The sequence below is a fragment of the Agelaius tricolor genome, unplaced genomic scaffold, assembly GCF_023055355.1.
Source record: "Agelaius tricolor isolate 1412-34295 unplaced genomic scaffold, bAgeTri1.0.p SCAF_35, whole genome shotgun sequence".
Classification (NCBI taxonomy): domain Eukaryota; kingdom Metazoa; phylum Chordata; class Aves; order Passeriformes; family Icteridae; genus Agelaius; species Agelaius tricolor.
The window spans coordinates 5,808,321-5,823,396 of NW_027269295.1; the positions used below are offsets into that span (position 1 = coordinate 5,808,321).

The following is a 15,076-nucleotide window of genomic DNA, read 5'->3' on the forward strand; positions in this document are numbered from 1 at the left end:
TTCTGGTTGATCCCAGGAGAGTCGCTGTGCGCTCCCTGCGCCTCTCTACCACTGCCTGGCGTCGGTGGGAGGCTGCATGGTGATGGCTCTGCATGGCACCTCCTGCATCTTCTCATCACCCAGCTTCGAGGGCAAGGCTGTGCTGGAGGCCGTGTCTCGAGAGAAGTGAGAGCCTATTTTGCTAAGGAGCAGTTCTTGGCTCGTGGCTCTGCTCCTTCCCTTGCCCCACCTGCCAGGACCTTGCTTGTGCTCTTCCTTCCCACAGTGGGAGAAGCAGATTTGCTGCTGCACTCAATTGCCCAGGCACTTCAGGAACCAAAGTCTGCCTTTTCAGCTGTGCTTGGGAGTGTGTCATCCTTCTTCTGAAATTAAGGAATCCTTCCTGTCACCATAGGGCTTTGCTTGGGAAGCATAGTGCTGTCTTGGTTTGCTGTGGCTGCTGTGTTTTCACAGCTGAGCACCTGCCCTCCTTTTCCAAGTCCAGCTCTGCTGCTGGGATAGTGTTTCCATATTGTTCCTCAAGTACAGCTTGGGAAAGAAAAGATGCTGTCTGCATCATACATGTACATATGTCTCTGTATTTTATGCAGATGTATATCTGTGTATGCTGATGAACAGCACATCTGCTGTGCCTGCCTCCGTGCTGCTGCTCTGCAGCCCCAGATGGGACAGGAGGGGATGGGACAGGAGGGGATGGGACAGGACGGGATGGGACAGGACGGGATGGGTGCTGGGCTAGGGCTGCCCCCAGTTTCCACCTCTGCAGCTTTGCCTTTTTATCCCTTCTTTCTCAAGATGCTCTTTCCTCCTTGGCACACCCACCATGTTCATAGACATACTCTCCCAGCCGGACTTTGACTCCTATGACCTCTCAACTCTCCGGGGAGGTAAGTCCCAGAATTCAAATGGAAAAATCCTGAGAACCAGGATATTCCTGGTTCCCTGCTGGGAGGCCATATTTTTAGTTTTGTGAGCACACATCTCTTCTGATGGGAAGAATTTAGTTGCATGAGCCTTGTGTTTCCCCTGTTAATTTGATGCTACACTTCTTTTCCTTGGGGAATCTTTCCATCATTATGTATTTTAGGACTCCTTCATCTGAAGGCAGTCTAAGGAAGGACCTTTCTATTTTAGCTGCAAGGGGAGGAGTCAGGAAGAGCTTGATTTTCCTTGTCCCTCCAACCACCACCATGTGGCAGCAGATGCTTTCTGTGTCTCAGACTAGTGCAGTCCGTAAAGCAGAGCCAAGCTCGGATTTCTTTCTCAAATCTGAAGTTTCCTGCTTGTTTCTGAAGTCATTCATCCTCATGCTGGAGGGTGTGATACCATGTGCTGGAGGAGCTTCCTCTCTTGTCCCAGCCCACCTTGGAAATAGCTGGGCAGACCACCTGTCCTTTTGAGGCAATAATAGTGCGGAGAGAAGGTGGTCCTGGAGCATAAGGAAATATTTTAGCAAGTTACCTAATCATCTCTGCTATGTGCAGAACAATCCTGTCTTCATCCTGTACCCCACCAAAGCTTACCTATTACCCTGCTCTTTTGCTCTGTCATCCTAGGTTGGAACAGGTGGCAGTGGGATCTACCCTCTCCCAAAAGGGCTGCTCTGTGCAAGGCAAGAGGAAAGGTTTTTGGTTTTATGGTGATGATCAATGAGAGTGTTTGTCCCACTATAAAACTGTGTCTCTTTCTGCTATGAATCTTTCCATTTTTGGGGAAATGTAGGTTGGACTAGGTTTGAGTTACAGAGTTTATTTTCCTGTTGAGAAAGGCAAATTGGCCTTGCTGCAGCCTTTGCTTCTAGAACAACTAGGATCTGTATAAAAAGATTTAGGAAGTATTTTGACAGGAACCAGTGTATCCCACAGGTCTTGCCAGCATTAAATTTGGGAGTGGAGAGCCATTTGAGGGACCACTCCTGGGAATAAATAGCTAGTTTCCAAAGTATTTTCCTCTTCCTTCCAGGAATTATTGGAGGTTCTCCTGTTCCCCCTGAGATCCTGAGGACAATTATCACCAAGATGCACATGCCAGAGGTTGTGGTGAGTTGTGGTGGCTGTGACCAGACCTGCAAGGGGTGTTGGTCATGGTGAGACGCCGAGTTTGGGTTCTCTGGATCACAGTGGTACCTGGTGGTCCTGGAGCTGCTGGGATCAGGCTGAAGAGGGAAGGCTCAGAAAACCTGGAAGACAGAAGTGGGGGTTCTGCCTGGTTGCTGCTGAGGTGTCTGGGGAGGAAGCTTCAGAAGAAGACAAGGCATCACATTCAATGTCATTAAGTGAAATTCTGCTGCTCATTTCAAAACTTTTACTGACATTCAGTTGTACACACTGCCAGGATTATGGTGGCAGAGGCAATGCTGGTTCATGCTGGTGCAGGTGGGTGCTTGTATTCCTCTTGGTGTGGAGCTGTCAAGTTTCTTTGCCCATCCTGGATTTCCTGTGGATGTAAAACCTCATTGCGTGGTTTTTGTCATGTCTGAGTCAGGTCGTGGGAATGGTGCCATCCATGTGTGCAGCACCAAATGCTGCACTGCTAGAAGGGGAGCATGTGCTGGGCCATGTGTCCTGCTGCTCCACCACCCTAGGCCTGTGCAAGAGCCACCAGCATGTGCTGCATGTGGGGGACAGGCCACCAGCAAGGGGGTCAGTGACCCTCTAGGTGACACATTTCCTAGGCATGTCCTGCCATCTGCATGCAGGATGCATGCAGAATGGCTGAGCCAGAAAAGGACTATTTTGTTTTGCCCTAAAGGAAATTAATTTGGTACCATGCTGCTTCCCAAGGCTGAGGAAGCAGCCAGTAGTGATGGATAAACATGTGGGTCTGGGAGTCAGATTAGGGTGTTGTTGTTGGCAGACCCCGACTGCACCAGCAGTAGGGTTTTACAGGGACAACTCTGTGCTCTGCCACAGACCAGGGGAATCCAGGACATCCGTCCTGAAGCTGTCTTGGATGCAGCCAGGTTTTTTTCCCGGATATGATGCTCTTAATGCTGAGCTGGAAACACCAGGGTTGGTGCTGCTGCTTGAGGTCTGTCAGGTGACAGCTACCTATTTTCATAGTAAAATTGAGTTTGGCCTCACAAAATATTTTCAAGCATTACTGTGAGAGCCCAGGACTCATTAGGTGTCACATGTTCCCATTTTGTAGCAAGAGAAATAATAAAACCCTCCCAAACAGTTGCTCTGCCCATGGGATAAAGAGGATTAAGTCTATATTTGTGCCACTGGTCTCATGTCACTGCTGATCCCTCCAGCCCTCAGACAGACACACAGAGACTTGTTGATTTCATCTTTGCAGCAAGAGCTTTATACAGAAGATGTACATAAGAAAATATACAATTCGATTTCTATATAGGAGGCAGGGGAGTTTTCACCCTCTTAAAGGTCATTTACACTGTTACAGAGGAATAAATAGACATATATTTATATAACTCTTCAGGATTAAAAAACATAGTTGAATTGCAACTGTGGCTTTGAAATAGCTGTGACAATAAACCACAGTCATCTTGGTGTCCTGCTAGATCCTCTGGAGTATGGGTGGGAAGGAGAGGAGGGGTGCCTGAGCCAACTGCACCATGCACACCTTCTCCTCTTGGACATCTTGGTGACCCCACAGAGTGGGAGGGAAATCCAGTCTTTAGATGGCTCCAGTTTTGGAGGTTCCCAGTACTGTTTCCCTTAAAGGATTTCTGGCCAATTTTGGGAGATTGCTGCCTCAGGGCCACTGGCTCTTGGTCACTACTTCACCTGTCCCCTTAGCCCTGGCCTGCAGGGATCCCCTCTGTGGGAAGGCAGGGGAGTCTCTTTGCATGGGTTGAGACCAATTTTCCTTATCAAGCAGCTGGGGAGGGATGCTCCTACCTTCCCATTTGCTCCCTCTCCTCTGGAATGGGAGAGACAGCAACCAGCTGGTTGATCAGGAATGTGGATTTTATTTCTTCTGGGAAAGATGACTGTGTTTTACCAGCAGGATCTAGCTTAGCTTGTCTTAGTGTGGTCATGCATAGTTTAGTTTTTAAAGAGGCCTCTTTTAAAATACATAGATGTCAGAAAAGATTGAGAAGGTGGATTCCATCCTTGTGATCAGCAGAGAAGCAGGGATTCAGAGGAGGCTGCAGGTGTTCATATATATCAGAAGTGTTTCCTGACAGGTAGGAGAAGCTCAAGGAAGACTCAGAAGTCAGTAGTTTTCTGATGGTTGAAGTGACCGGTCACCAGGACGGGCCATACTGGAGCCTGCTAGCATTAAAAAAGAGAGAAGGCCACACCTTTAAGGGGATTTTTCCAGCAGAGCAGTAAACTTCTAACATTTGTCTATTTTTAAACCAGTGGATGAAGCCCATACTTGAAAATGAAGAGTTTGGAGTCAAGGAGCTGTTACAACTTCCCACGGCAGAGGAAATGGGTTCGTCCTATCTCTGAGCTACTCTGCCAACTCTCTTTGTGACTCCTGAGGATCTTATCCAAAGTGCTGGTGGTCAAGGAACACTTCCTTGGCAAAGGAAGGAAACCCAGAATGAAATCTTCAAGAGTAGTGGAGTATTTTGATGCCCTAATTCTGAAAATCCAGGGCAGGTGTAGTCTTAGAAACTACCAAGCAGCTTTTCATCTTAAATGTAGCCAGTGCCCCAAGTCAGTCCTCATCCCTGAAATACAGACCCCTGTATGTGACAGCTGCCTGGCTCTCAAGGGGTGCATGATGAAATCAGAGGCACTTTCATAAAATTCATGCTCACCACACTGGAGTGGGTTTGTGTACCTGTATTTTGGCACTGACAAAGGCACTCAGTGAAGGCACTGAGCTTTGTCTTCTGCAAGACTGGAATAAATAGTTTTCTGTTTCATTAGCACTTGTAAACCTGTTTGAGGGAGCTGGATGGAAAGTGCTACAGGAAAAAAACCAACAGGTATTATTGTCATGGTTTTCTTATTCTCACCATGGAGGAGTGAACTGGGATTGAGTTCAGGCAGGGAAAGAAGATTAAGAACAGTCAGACCTGTAAATAAACTATGTTTAAGTAGGGTGGTTTAGAAAACTGAAGTTTTTCCATGCTTAGAGCAGAACTTTTCCTGCCCTGTATGGAATGACTGGTATTTCCATCTCTAATCCATAAAACCCTCTGGCACTACAAGAGAAATAACCACTTTAGAAAGGCACAGAGCAGCTGGCATAATCCCTGACATTTTGGTCATAAATTTCCTTTCTCCACCCTGATGTGCATATCCTTATTGAAGTGGGGATCAAAAGGCCATAACATGGCACAATGCCCACCTCTTTTCATACAATGCAGTGCAGGATCACTGCACTTTCTTTAACAAATGAGCAAAGGTCCCTTCCCCAAGAGCTTACAAACTTGCAGGCTCATTCAAAGTCCTCTGGAATCTATACAAACTCCAGACCTATTTCTGGGATGGGAAAAAGTAAAATGCTGGGGGTGGAGTGATAACAGTCGTGGCTTTTTTGCTTCTCTGCAGGCTGAACTTAATACCCCTGGTAGTTTCCAGCTGTGGAAGGTGTCTGTGTGATCAGTTTTCACAGCTGATGTTTGCCTTGGTAGCTGTCAGCAAAAACTCATTGCTGGAGGGGAAGGCAGCCTGGTGTCTGAATCACCTCCTGGCTCAGGACACCTTACCCAAAGAATATTTCCTATCTTGAACCTCCCTCCTCTGGGATACTCATTTGAAGGCAACAGACGTTTTTAAATACCTGACTGTCTTGGAGGGAATTGTAGTTGTGGAAAAGGAAGTGCTGAATCAAGAGCTGCTCCTTATGAAAGATATCTACTTTCCTATGGGCTGGGGAGTCTGGGGCAAGACTTCCCAGCAATGCCCTGTCCTGAATTTCACACCAGACCTGGAGAACCTATATAGGGCAAAGGGCTGGGCATCTCCAGTTGGTTAGAAAAGTAAAGCTTGTGTGGTCCCAGCTCAGGGTAGGAGTCAGCTAAATCCACCCTTGTTTTGATATATAGTGTTTATCCCTTTTGCATAACAATTACATCTTGACTTGATATGGGGCTTTGGTGTTAGGACAGGGTGCATGTCACCATAGTGCCCGAAGCATGATTGAGGCTTAAACCCTGTTACAGTGTAGGGCTTTTGGTTTTTTTCCTTACGTACAGTGATTGCTGCAAAAAAAGATAAATTTTTCCCATGTTGCAATAGAAGCTCTGAAGACTTCAAAATTATTCTGTGTGTATTTTCAGGATTCTTACTTCTCTATTTCATATTTATTTACATGTTTTGCCCCAGGCCTGTCTTTAGCCCTATATTTTTTTCACAGAGCTGATTCCATCCCTGATGCTACAGGCAGGTTCTCTGCTCTGGGAGCTCATGGAGCCAGGAGATAGTGCAGCTCTGAGCAGAGACATCTATGGGTGGATGGATAAGCTGCTGTAAGCCAAACCCTGGTGGCATTTAAGACTGATGCCACCAAAGGTGCTGGGGCTTCTGTTGCAACTAAAAGGGAACCATCTTACGTGTTTAATGGCGGCTCCCCTTCCTGGATCTCTTGGTGGGCAGCTTGCAGGAGCGGAGGGCCGGGGTGTCCCTGATGGGCTGTCCCCGGTGCTGGGCTGGGGTGGAGCACGTGTCCTCAGCACGGGTGCGGTTGCCTTTCAGCCACCTGTGACACAGGGAGGAAGGAAGAGAGGAACTTGAAAAAGGGGCAAACCACGGACATCAGAGAGCAGGGTGGGGAGAGAGCTGCCGAGTGTGACAGCAGTGTCCTGGCACAGCTCGGGGGCCCAAGCAGACCCCGGGGAGCGCGGGGTGTGGCGGTGCCGTACTTGCGCAGAGGTGCCAGCTGGCAGCTGCAGTGCCAGGGGTTTCGGGAGATTGTCAGCGTCTCCATTTTGTCAAAAGGGAAGTTTCGGGGCAGTTGGGTGAGCCGGTTGTTCTCCACGTGGGCGGTTTTCAGCACGGTCACACCAGCAAATGCGTTGTCTGCAAACTGAAGCACAGAGGTTTCTGGTAAGGAACGTGGAGCTGGGGAATGAGGACTCCAAACATGGGGGCCTCTATTCCAGACTTTGAGTGTCATAAGAACAAGGCACTGGGACATGCTGCCTGGAGAAGTTGTCAATGGGCTATCCCTGGAAGTATTCAAGGTCAGGATGGACAGGGCTTGGAGCAACCTGGTTCCCATCTCCGGGGCTTTTGGAAAGGGATGATCTTTAATGCCCCTTCCAACCCAGGCTATTCTATCATTCTGTGAAGCATGGAGAGAGCAAGAGAAGAAGCTTTGAATGGGGAGCTGGCTTGCTGGATGCTCTGTACACTTGAGAGGCAGCAGGCTGGTGGGCTCATGGTTGATGGAGTCTCCTACAGGGAGACCTACATCCCAAATCCATGTGGGATTGTCTTTGCAGCCACATCCCTAAATAAATTTAAATCTGGCAACCCTTTTTTATTTTTGAGCAATAATTCTCCATTCAAAATGAAGATATATTCTGGTATATTCCTTTCTAAGGCTGGAAATCCTCCCAAGGCCTGTTGCCTTGCCTGGAGCAACTGAAGGAGGAGCGTTTGTGGCCTCTGAAGGGGCTGTAGACTTTGGCAGTGCCTGGGGGCTCTGAGTGGAAATTTACTCTTGGCATTTGAGCAATGTAGAAATACAGGCAGGTTTCCAGCACCTCAGCCTCTTCCATTTTTTCTCATTTCCAGTGAGATTTTTGTAAGGGATGCTGTAAAATTTGTGCTTTCTTGGTTGACAGGGAGGCTTTAAAGTAGAGCCTCCCTTAAGAAAGCTGCTAAAAAGCAAGAGAGGCTGTAGATCTGACTCTGCAGCTCTCTCCTCTCTTCCCCAAAGTCTCATCCCTGATGTTTTCCAGCCCATGGTTACTCAAGTTGGAAAGTTGTTGAAAGCAAACCCCTCAACAGGAACTTGAATGGCAGTGATGGACTGGGGAGGTGCTCCCTGACAAAGCACAAAGCTCTTCTTGGCTATGACAAACCATTTCTTCCCCCTCTCCAAGTGGGGGGAGAGCTTTCTCTAAAGGTTGGAGAGGACACTCACTAGGTCTTCCCAAAGCCCCAGGACCTGTGCTCCCATTTCTGAAAAGAACCTTGCACTTCTCATGGACCATGAGGGTGTGTTCATGCTCTCTAAGCTGAAAGGCTTGACAGAGGGAATGCACTATTTTAAGCTGTGAACTTTTGTCATCTTCCAAATTAAGCTTTGCTGGATGGGATAAGAGCTTAGCTAGGAGACTCCCAGATCCCTGTAGCTGTTAGACAGTCAGCATTGCTGGTCTTCTCCTTCCAAAACCGAGCTGACCTCAGGAGGCTGGACTGTGCTGATAGTGGAGCTGCTCTAAGGGATGCTGGCACGCCATGCAGAGGGGCGGGAGGGCTGGACAGTGCTGTTACTGTCTCAGCTGCTCATTCCTCTTCCAGCCCCATGAGAAGAGTTCACATCTGCTGCTAACAGCTCCAGAGCTGCCTGCCAGACCGTGTCTTTGGGAAGAAAGGGGTGATTTTTGTCCCTTATTTAGATGGAGGATTACTGCTAAGTTATTTTACACTGAATACACAGACAGGGGTGCCTGTCTCATGTTGAGGTACAAGGAGGGTCCTGGCCTGTGCAACACAACCCTGTGGGGTCCAGTGTGGGTCTGTGATGCTGGGGGGAAATGGGAGCTCTGTGCTGGAGCCTGAGCTCCAGCTTTTACTCAGGGTCTTCCTTTTGCTCAGATGTAATTTAGGCTGGAGTAGAATTGCGTGGGTTTACTCTTGATCAGCTCAAAAATCTTGCAGCCATGCAGGGAAGAGCTAAGGATAGCATGTTTGTGAAGGAGAAAGGGCTGCAGTAAAGATGCTGGCAGCACTTAGAGCATTTGGTGGTGATTTCCTGGATCGTGCAGCCTCTGTGATTAAATGTCTCTTAGCAGTGCAAAGTTCACACGTGGGCTGTTTGGGTATGAGACCTTTGAGGATTTGAAGGGAAAATGTGCTGGAAGCTTTCTATTTGCAAGCCCTAAAGCTGCAGAAGCCACCCCTATTAGTGCTGATCCCATAAACTGATGTCCTTTTGGGCTTCTGTGGAGGAAAGGAGGCACTGGCTGCACAAGAGCCTTTTAAGGAGGTCACTGTAAAACAAAAAAAAAAGTCCTTTTTGCTGGCTAGAATTGTTAACCATTGCTTCTTGGTCAAACCAAGGATGCTTATTTCCCTGGAACACCACCAAGTTTAATTTCTTCAACATATAACTTGGAACTCTGATATCTCTAGCTGGTACAATGTTATGCTGCAATATTTGACTGAAAGTGCCTTAGAACTGAGTCTACAGAAGTGCTGTCAGACAACATCTGAGGTCTTGCCTAGTAGAGGCATTCAGAATTAAAACCATTGCCATTAACCTGGAGAGGTTTATGCTCAGAGTGGACAAGGGCTTAAGTACTGAAGTTATCACTCAACTGGTTTAGTTAGTGTTGTTCTGCACCTGGACAGGCCATAATTCCAGTTTTTGAGCTTTTTGGAATTCTATCTCCCTTTGAAAACTCTGGTTTTATGCATTTCTTGTAGCTTTCATGTGATCTGCTCATCATCGTGAGACTGTCTGAGTTGTGAAGAAATTCTCTTTTTCATCATAACTTCCTGCATGTGGTGGGTGTTGCTTTGCAGTGCAGTCCCAGCCTGGCTCACCTGGACAGTCTTTGGTCTTCCTGGCAAAGCATCACCCCAGGGAGAACTGTTCTGTTCTGCCTGCAGCTCCCTCTCTTTCCAGCCATGGAGGATTCACCCAGGACATCAGGCTGCATCAGGATGCTGTGCTGGGTCCTGCAGCACTGCCAGGCTTTTCAAAGGTCCTAATACAAGGGATTCCCTGAGTGTGATACTCCTGCCTGTGGATCCTGCTTTCTCACAGAAAAAGGAGTGGGTTGTTTTGCCCTTCAGGATACCTGAATGTCCTTCCTCCCCTCCAGTGGGAACAGGGCTCCTTTGTAAGATGCTGCGAGAGTTCCTTTTGAGACAGCATCAATAAACAAACCTTTCTTTGTAACGTGTCAGGTTGGGAGGCAGTGGGGAGGTGAAGGTCTGTACCCCTACCTATCTGCAAGGCAGGGGTAAGAAACCAGGACTGTTCACAGCCCCTCCAAGGAACCTCCCTCTCCCAATCTATAGCAGGTACCTGGGCTGAGCAAAGGAGGCAGAGCAGTTCAGCTCTGCAAGGTGGAAGTGCCCTCCACTATGAGGGACATGCTCACCTCTCATCCCTCACCTTGTGTCTGTGAATATGGAAGGTTACTAATTGATCTGGAGCATCCCAGATACCTTTCTCAGTGTCCAGTGTCACCTCCAGCTTGGGAGGGAATGCACTGCCTTGCATCCATCCAGATGGCTTAATCAGCTCCAGATAATTTGGTTTTGTATAAATAACAGAGGGGTGGGGTGTGCTCTCTCATTCCTCACTTGAGCCACATCAGGGTGTAGTCAGTGCCTTGCTGCCTGCAGAGCCTACAGACCTGCACTTCCCCTCTCCTCTGTAAGGGAGGGTCAGCAAACCAAGGGCGTTGTAAAGAGGAAGAAAAGCAAGCCCCATATTTCTGATCTGAAGCAAGTGGAAGGAGAAGGAACTCACCTTCTTCAGTTTCATGTTGTCCAGGTGGAGTGTCTGCAGGTATCGCCCGAAGGACTGGAAGGCGTTGTCAGGGATGACCTCAATTGGGTTATGAGAAAGTTTCAGTTCCTCCAGCACTCTCAGCTTACTCATTGCATTCACAGGGTAGCTGCTCAGCTGGTTCTTGTCCAGGTGGAGGACAGCAAGGTTTTCTACATCCTCCATGGCCCCAGGTAGGAGGTTGGTGAGGGCGTTGTCGGAGAGGAAGAGCCAGCGCAGATCTTTAGCCCCATTGAAGACCCCTGGTTTCAGCTCCTGGATTTTATTGCTGCCCAAGTGCAGGATGAAGAGGTTGACAAGAGGGGAGAGGAGCCCTTTGGATAGGTCTGGGATCTTGTTCTTGTCCAGGTACAGGTAGGTGAGATCAGAGAGATCATCAAAGGCTCCTGGCTTTATGACACTGATCTGGTTGTCGGTGAGATAGAGGTAGACCAGGCTCTTGAGCCCCCGGAAGGCTCCGGTGGAGATCTCCTTGATCCGAGAGCTCTGGAGGTGCAGGGACACCAGCTTTTTCATGTCACGGAAGCCGTTGGTCGGCAGGATGGGGAAGTTGTTCTTCTGCAGGTTGAGAAGCCGTGTCTGCTCAGGCACTTTGGGGATCTTCTTCAGCCCTGCGTTGTCACAGATGACGTGCTGCAGGTCTCCGCCGTGGCAGTGGCAGCTGGGGGGACATGCCTGCATGGTGGAGACGAAGCATGCCAGCAGGCTGAGGACACTGAGGAGGAAGCCTGACCCCTTCATGGTCAGATCTGGAATTAAGTGTGGTGGGAAGAGAAGCAGGAGGAGGAGAGTGACGGGTGGGAGAGAGAGAGAGAGAGAGTGTAACCGGGTTTGCAGCATACTGAACACAGCCCTATTTATAATGTTATTAAAAAGCAAAATCCCTTCCCACAAACCACAGGCAGCAGCCAGTTGGAAACAACTGGCTTTGGGAACTTACTGTGAGCTTAACCCCTTGGCACCAGGCAGAGGAGTGTCCACGGCCCTGCCTGGCCCTGCTGCTGAGCGATGTGCAGGAGCAGTTTTCATCTCTGGAGGAAAATGGGAGGCAAATACTCAGGAAGAACCAATGCAGACCTGCTCTGTGGAGACCCTCCCTGGTCCCTGCTGAGCAGGGCCCAGATTCATCTGCAGGGGAGAAAACAGCCTGCTTTGGTTGAACAGCATAGCAGGGAGCACTGCTGAGCTCCACAACCACCTCCTGCTGGAGCTTCCAGCAGATTCTGGGGTTCTGCTTAGCCTCAGCTGGTTTGGGGAGAAGCATCGGGTCCTGTTCTCACAGAGGAAGGGTCCTGGTGGGGGGTGGGATGCCTTTTTTCACTGATTCAAGAGGAGTTTGCCTAAACAGGGATTGGAGAAGGTGGGAGTGCCACAGGATCATGCCAAAGGCCAACAGTGCAGCAGTTGCTCTTGCAATGCAAAATTTTGGTTGAATACTTCCAGATCTAGGCTGCATTGAAGAGCTGGCTAGGAAAGGGAGTGCAAAGACAGTCTTAATTTCTTTTCTTTCTATGTCTTTTCTTATGAACAGTTGAGGATAATATGGTCATGGTCAGGATGCCTGGTGCCTTCCAACAAGGGATGGGGCAGCATCAGAGCCTGCAGGGAAGTGGTGGGATATAGGCTGGTGGATATGAAATGCCAGGCAGTGGTGTAGAGGTAGGTGGCAGTGCCTGTGGCTCTCAAGGCAGAGCTGTGGAAAGAGAAAAGCATTGGCATTGGTAAAGAGATGGAGAAGTAGCAAAACAAAAGAATCACTGCTGGAGATGGGAGTGGCATCTGCCTTGGGTCCTGTCTTAGGGTACTGGTGGCAAAGGTGAATTAACACCACAAGGGATGTGCCCTGCTCTCCCAATAAAGAAGGTTAAAGCAAAGCAGTTAAAAGCCCCAGTGCCTGCTTCTGTGAGCGTGAAGAGAGAGATCCAGGGGTTGCAGGGTGGGGTTTGGAATCGGAACATTTTGAACTGGTTTCCAGCCAGTTCCTGGCTGCAGCAAACAGCTGAGAGCTGAGCATATAACTGTGAGCTTGTTGAGATTTCTGCTCCTGAGGCTGGCTGCAAAGCCCCAGTGGAGCCTGTGCAGAGGCGAGACGGGCTCAAGAAAGGGAGGAAATCCAAGGACTGACTTAGGACACAGACTGGCTTATTCACTGTGATTTCTGGGTTTTTCCATTGTTGCAGTGAGGAATCAGCTGGTGCTGCCGAGCATGCTCCAGACCGTGTTATGCAAACGGCCTGGCAGCCCTGCTCTGGTCAGCAGCTGTCAGTCTGAGCAGTGTTTGCACTGCAGGACTAATTTGGGGGAGAAAATAGGCTTCTGGGGTGGGAATGTGGTTCTGGTGAGTCTGTGGCCAAACAATGATGTAATATGTGGGACCGTGGTGCAAACCAGGCCATGTCAGGCTTTCAGTGTTTGTCAGCCCTGAGATGTGATGCCCTGGAGCAGCTCACCTCAGCGCCAAGAGCTTCTCACCTCTGGAGAGATGATCTGACCTTGAGAGCTCCATGCTCCTGCTGGAGGGACCTTCTGGTCACTGTGAGATTTAAAACTCTTTGATCAAAACAATGGTATTTTGGCTTATGCCTGGTTCAGTAGGCACCACAATGGTCATGCACGTGCTTTTCTCTCTGGAGAAGCTCTTTGAGTGCCTTGGTCAGGACCTTCGAGACAGAGAAGCAAGAGATAGATAGAACCTTCTGTGTTTTCCTTCTTTGCCTCTTCAGTTTGCTGTTCCATGATTCTGAGGGTGCTCCTGAGTGTGCACTGCTCATAAAGCTCAGGCAGGGAGCTGGGGGAATGATTGGAAAAGAAAAAAAAAAAATCACCTTTAAAGCATCATCTTCTATCTAATAATTGATTTTATTTTTTTCTCTCTGAGCAGGTTCAACCACTTTAATATTCGGTGTAATCATTTGATTAACAATTCCTGCAGTTATGTTACTCTGTGCAAGAGCAACTGGTGGGTGATATTTAAAACCCTGCCTGTTTCTGCTGGACTCTGAATCTAGGGACTGAATCTGTGCTCCTTTTCTGAGAGTCTGATACTTGAATTTCCCCTTGTAAAAAAAAAAAAGTCATCTTACAGCTTACTGCTTCTGCAGAGATTTTGGCCAGTGTGGATCATGTTGGAGCAAAAAGCCAGTGAGGGCCTTGCAAACCCCATCCATAAATACATTGTACCCATGTATATTTCTGGAACAAGACCCTTTTCAAAGGTTAAACTGCTGAAACCTAAAACCTCCTTCTCTTTCTTCCTCTCACTTTCTTCCACCCTTTTTATGTTTGCTGGCTGAAACTGCAGATCTGGCGGGACAGAGACATTCTCTTCCTGCAGGGATGTGTGTGCTGTGGCTGTGGACACAGGTGAAGTGTAGCTTCCTTGTGAAAATTCTGGGACATAGCTGCCACGGTGCTGGTGTGAGGTGGGAGGCTGTCCCTGCTTCAGCTCTCCTGCCAGTCCTGATCCTGAAGTATAGTTTAGGTGGATGCCAGGTTATTACTGGGGAGAAAGGTGTCTGCTCCTCAGATCCATTTCTCCAGACTCAAGTAGTGAATAAAAGGAAATTCTTTCCCTTAGTATTTTTTGATTTCCATGCCTCAGCAAGCACATTCCTGTGGTGGGAGCTGTTTGGCATCTGCCACAGCTGGCACCTCTCTCCTGGCTCCTGGTTGTTTGTGTTTTGAGCTGCTCACTGGACAGCTCTGCTCTTCCCACACCAAGTTTTGCAGCCCTCAAATGGCCAGCAAATGTCCAGCCATCCTCAAAAGCCTGCCTGGCTCCCACTTGTGGGTGGCTGGCAGTCTGCAGGTGACAATGGAGCAGTGTTGGTGTCCCTGTGCCGCAGTCAAGGGGAGCTGAGTCCTGGCCAGCTCCTACCTCACATGTCCCCTGGGACCAGCACTGCAAGGACATTGCAGAAGAGGCAGGATTATCCTGCCACCTCTCTTTCTTAATTGATTAACAGTTCTGCAAACATTCCTGGTGATTTGCAGATGCTGGACTCCCCTCCTCTCCTTCTTAGAGGTGTTGTGGGTTAACAAATAAATACAGTTTTTGAAGCAGTATAAATATAGATTTGGGGTGTTTCTTTGATGTTGCAGGTCCGACCTGGTTTGATACAATACTGGACATAGTATTTTCCATGTTTAATCTTTGTTTTTATAAGTATGAAAGTTCTGGCATATCAAGACAGCTCCATAGTTAAAATAGTCCATTGCTCTTTTAATCCTGATTCTGTAGCTTTTAGGGGATCCAGATCTGGTTTCCTGTGACAGTGCAGACTTGCAATCACCTTCTTGGAGTGGCACCAGTGTAGCTGGCCTTGGGGTGCAGCCCTCCTCTTTTTGGCTGAAGGTGGGGGCTCAGGCATCTTCTGGGAGTGTCCAGGAGTGTCCCAGCTCTTGTGGAGCTGAGCCCCTGGCACAGAGTGCTGGGCTGGGAGCAGGGTGGGAG

At 48.7% G+C, this 15,076-nt stretch overlaps 2 protein-coding genes across 6 annotated transcripts in view; one reads left to right on the top strand and one right to left on the bottom strand.

Moving 5' to 3' along the window:
- Positions 1 to 15,076, top strand: part of ACSF2 (acyl-CoA synthetase family member 2) — a 36,082-nt gene that overhangs the window by 13,046 nt on the left and 7,960 nt on the right. For all 4 annotated transcript variants that reach the window (XM_071452866.1, XM_071452862.1, XM_071452865.1 and 1 more), the window contains 3 exons: positions 17 to 165; positions 796 to 887; positions 1,963 to 2,039. In XM_071452866.1, the coding sequence (XP_071308967.1) occupies positions 17 to 165; positions 796 to 887; positions 1,963 to 2,039 (318 nt within the window). The remainder of the gene's footprint in view (positions 1 to 16; positions 166 to 795; positions 888 to 1,962; positions 2,040 to 15,076) is intronic.
- On the bottom strand, positions 3,287 to 11,478 carry CHAD (chondroadherin). 2 transcript variants are annotated; one of them, XM_071452868.1, is made up of 4 exons: positions 10,585 to 11,478; positions 6,791 to 6,954; positions 6,482 to 6,627; positions 3,287 to 4,238 (listed from the first exon to the last, which is right to left on the bottom strand). In XM_071452868.1, exons 1-3 carry the CDS (start codon positions 11,461 to 11,463, stop codon positions 6,486 to 6,488), a joined length of 1,185 nt encoding a protein of 394 aa, XP_071308969.1. In that variant the 5' UTR covers positions 11,464 to 11,478; the 3' UTR covers positions 3,287 to 4,238; positions 6,482 to 6,485. The 2 variants fall into 2 exon arrangements, with proteins under 2 accessions (XP_071308969.1, XP_071308970.1); XM_071452869.1 differs by having other exon boundaries at positions 3,287 to 4,241.

What these genes read in the sequence shown, in the direction of transcription:
- CHAD (XM_071452868.1), bottom strand. Translation starts at nt 11,463, where the DNA reads ATGCTGCAAACCCGGTTACACTCTCTCTCTCTCTCTCTCCCACCCGTC. An exon ending in ACAACATGAAACTGAAGAAG is followed by an intron (nt 6,955 to 10,584) that starts GTGAGTTCCTTC and finishes TCTGTGCTTCAG; the next exon opens with TTTGCAGACAACGCATTTGC. An exon ending in CAGCTGGCACCTCTGCGCAA is followed by an intron (nt 6,628 to 6,790) that starts GTACGGCACCGC and finishes CCTGTGTCACAG; the next exon opens with GTGGCTGAAAGGCAACCGCA.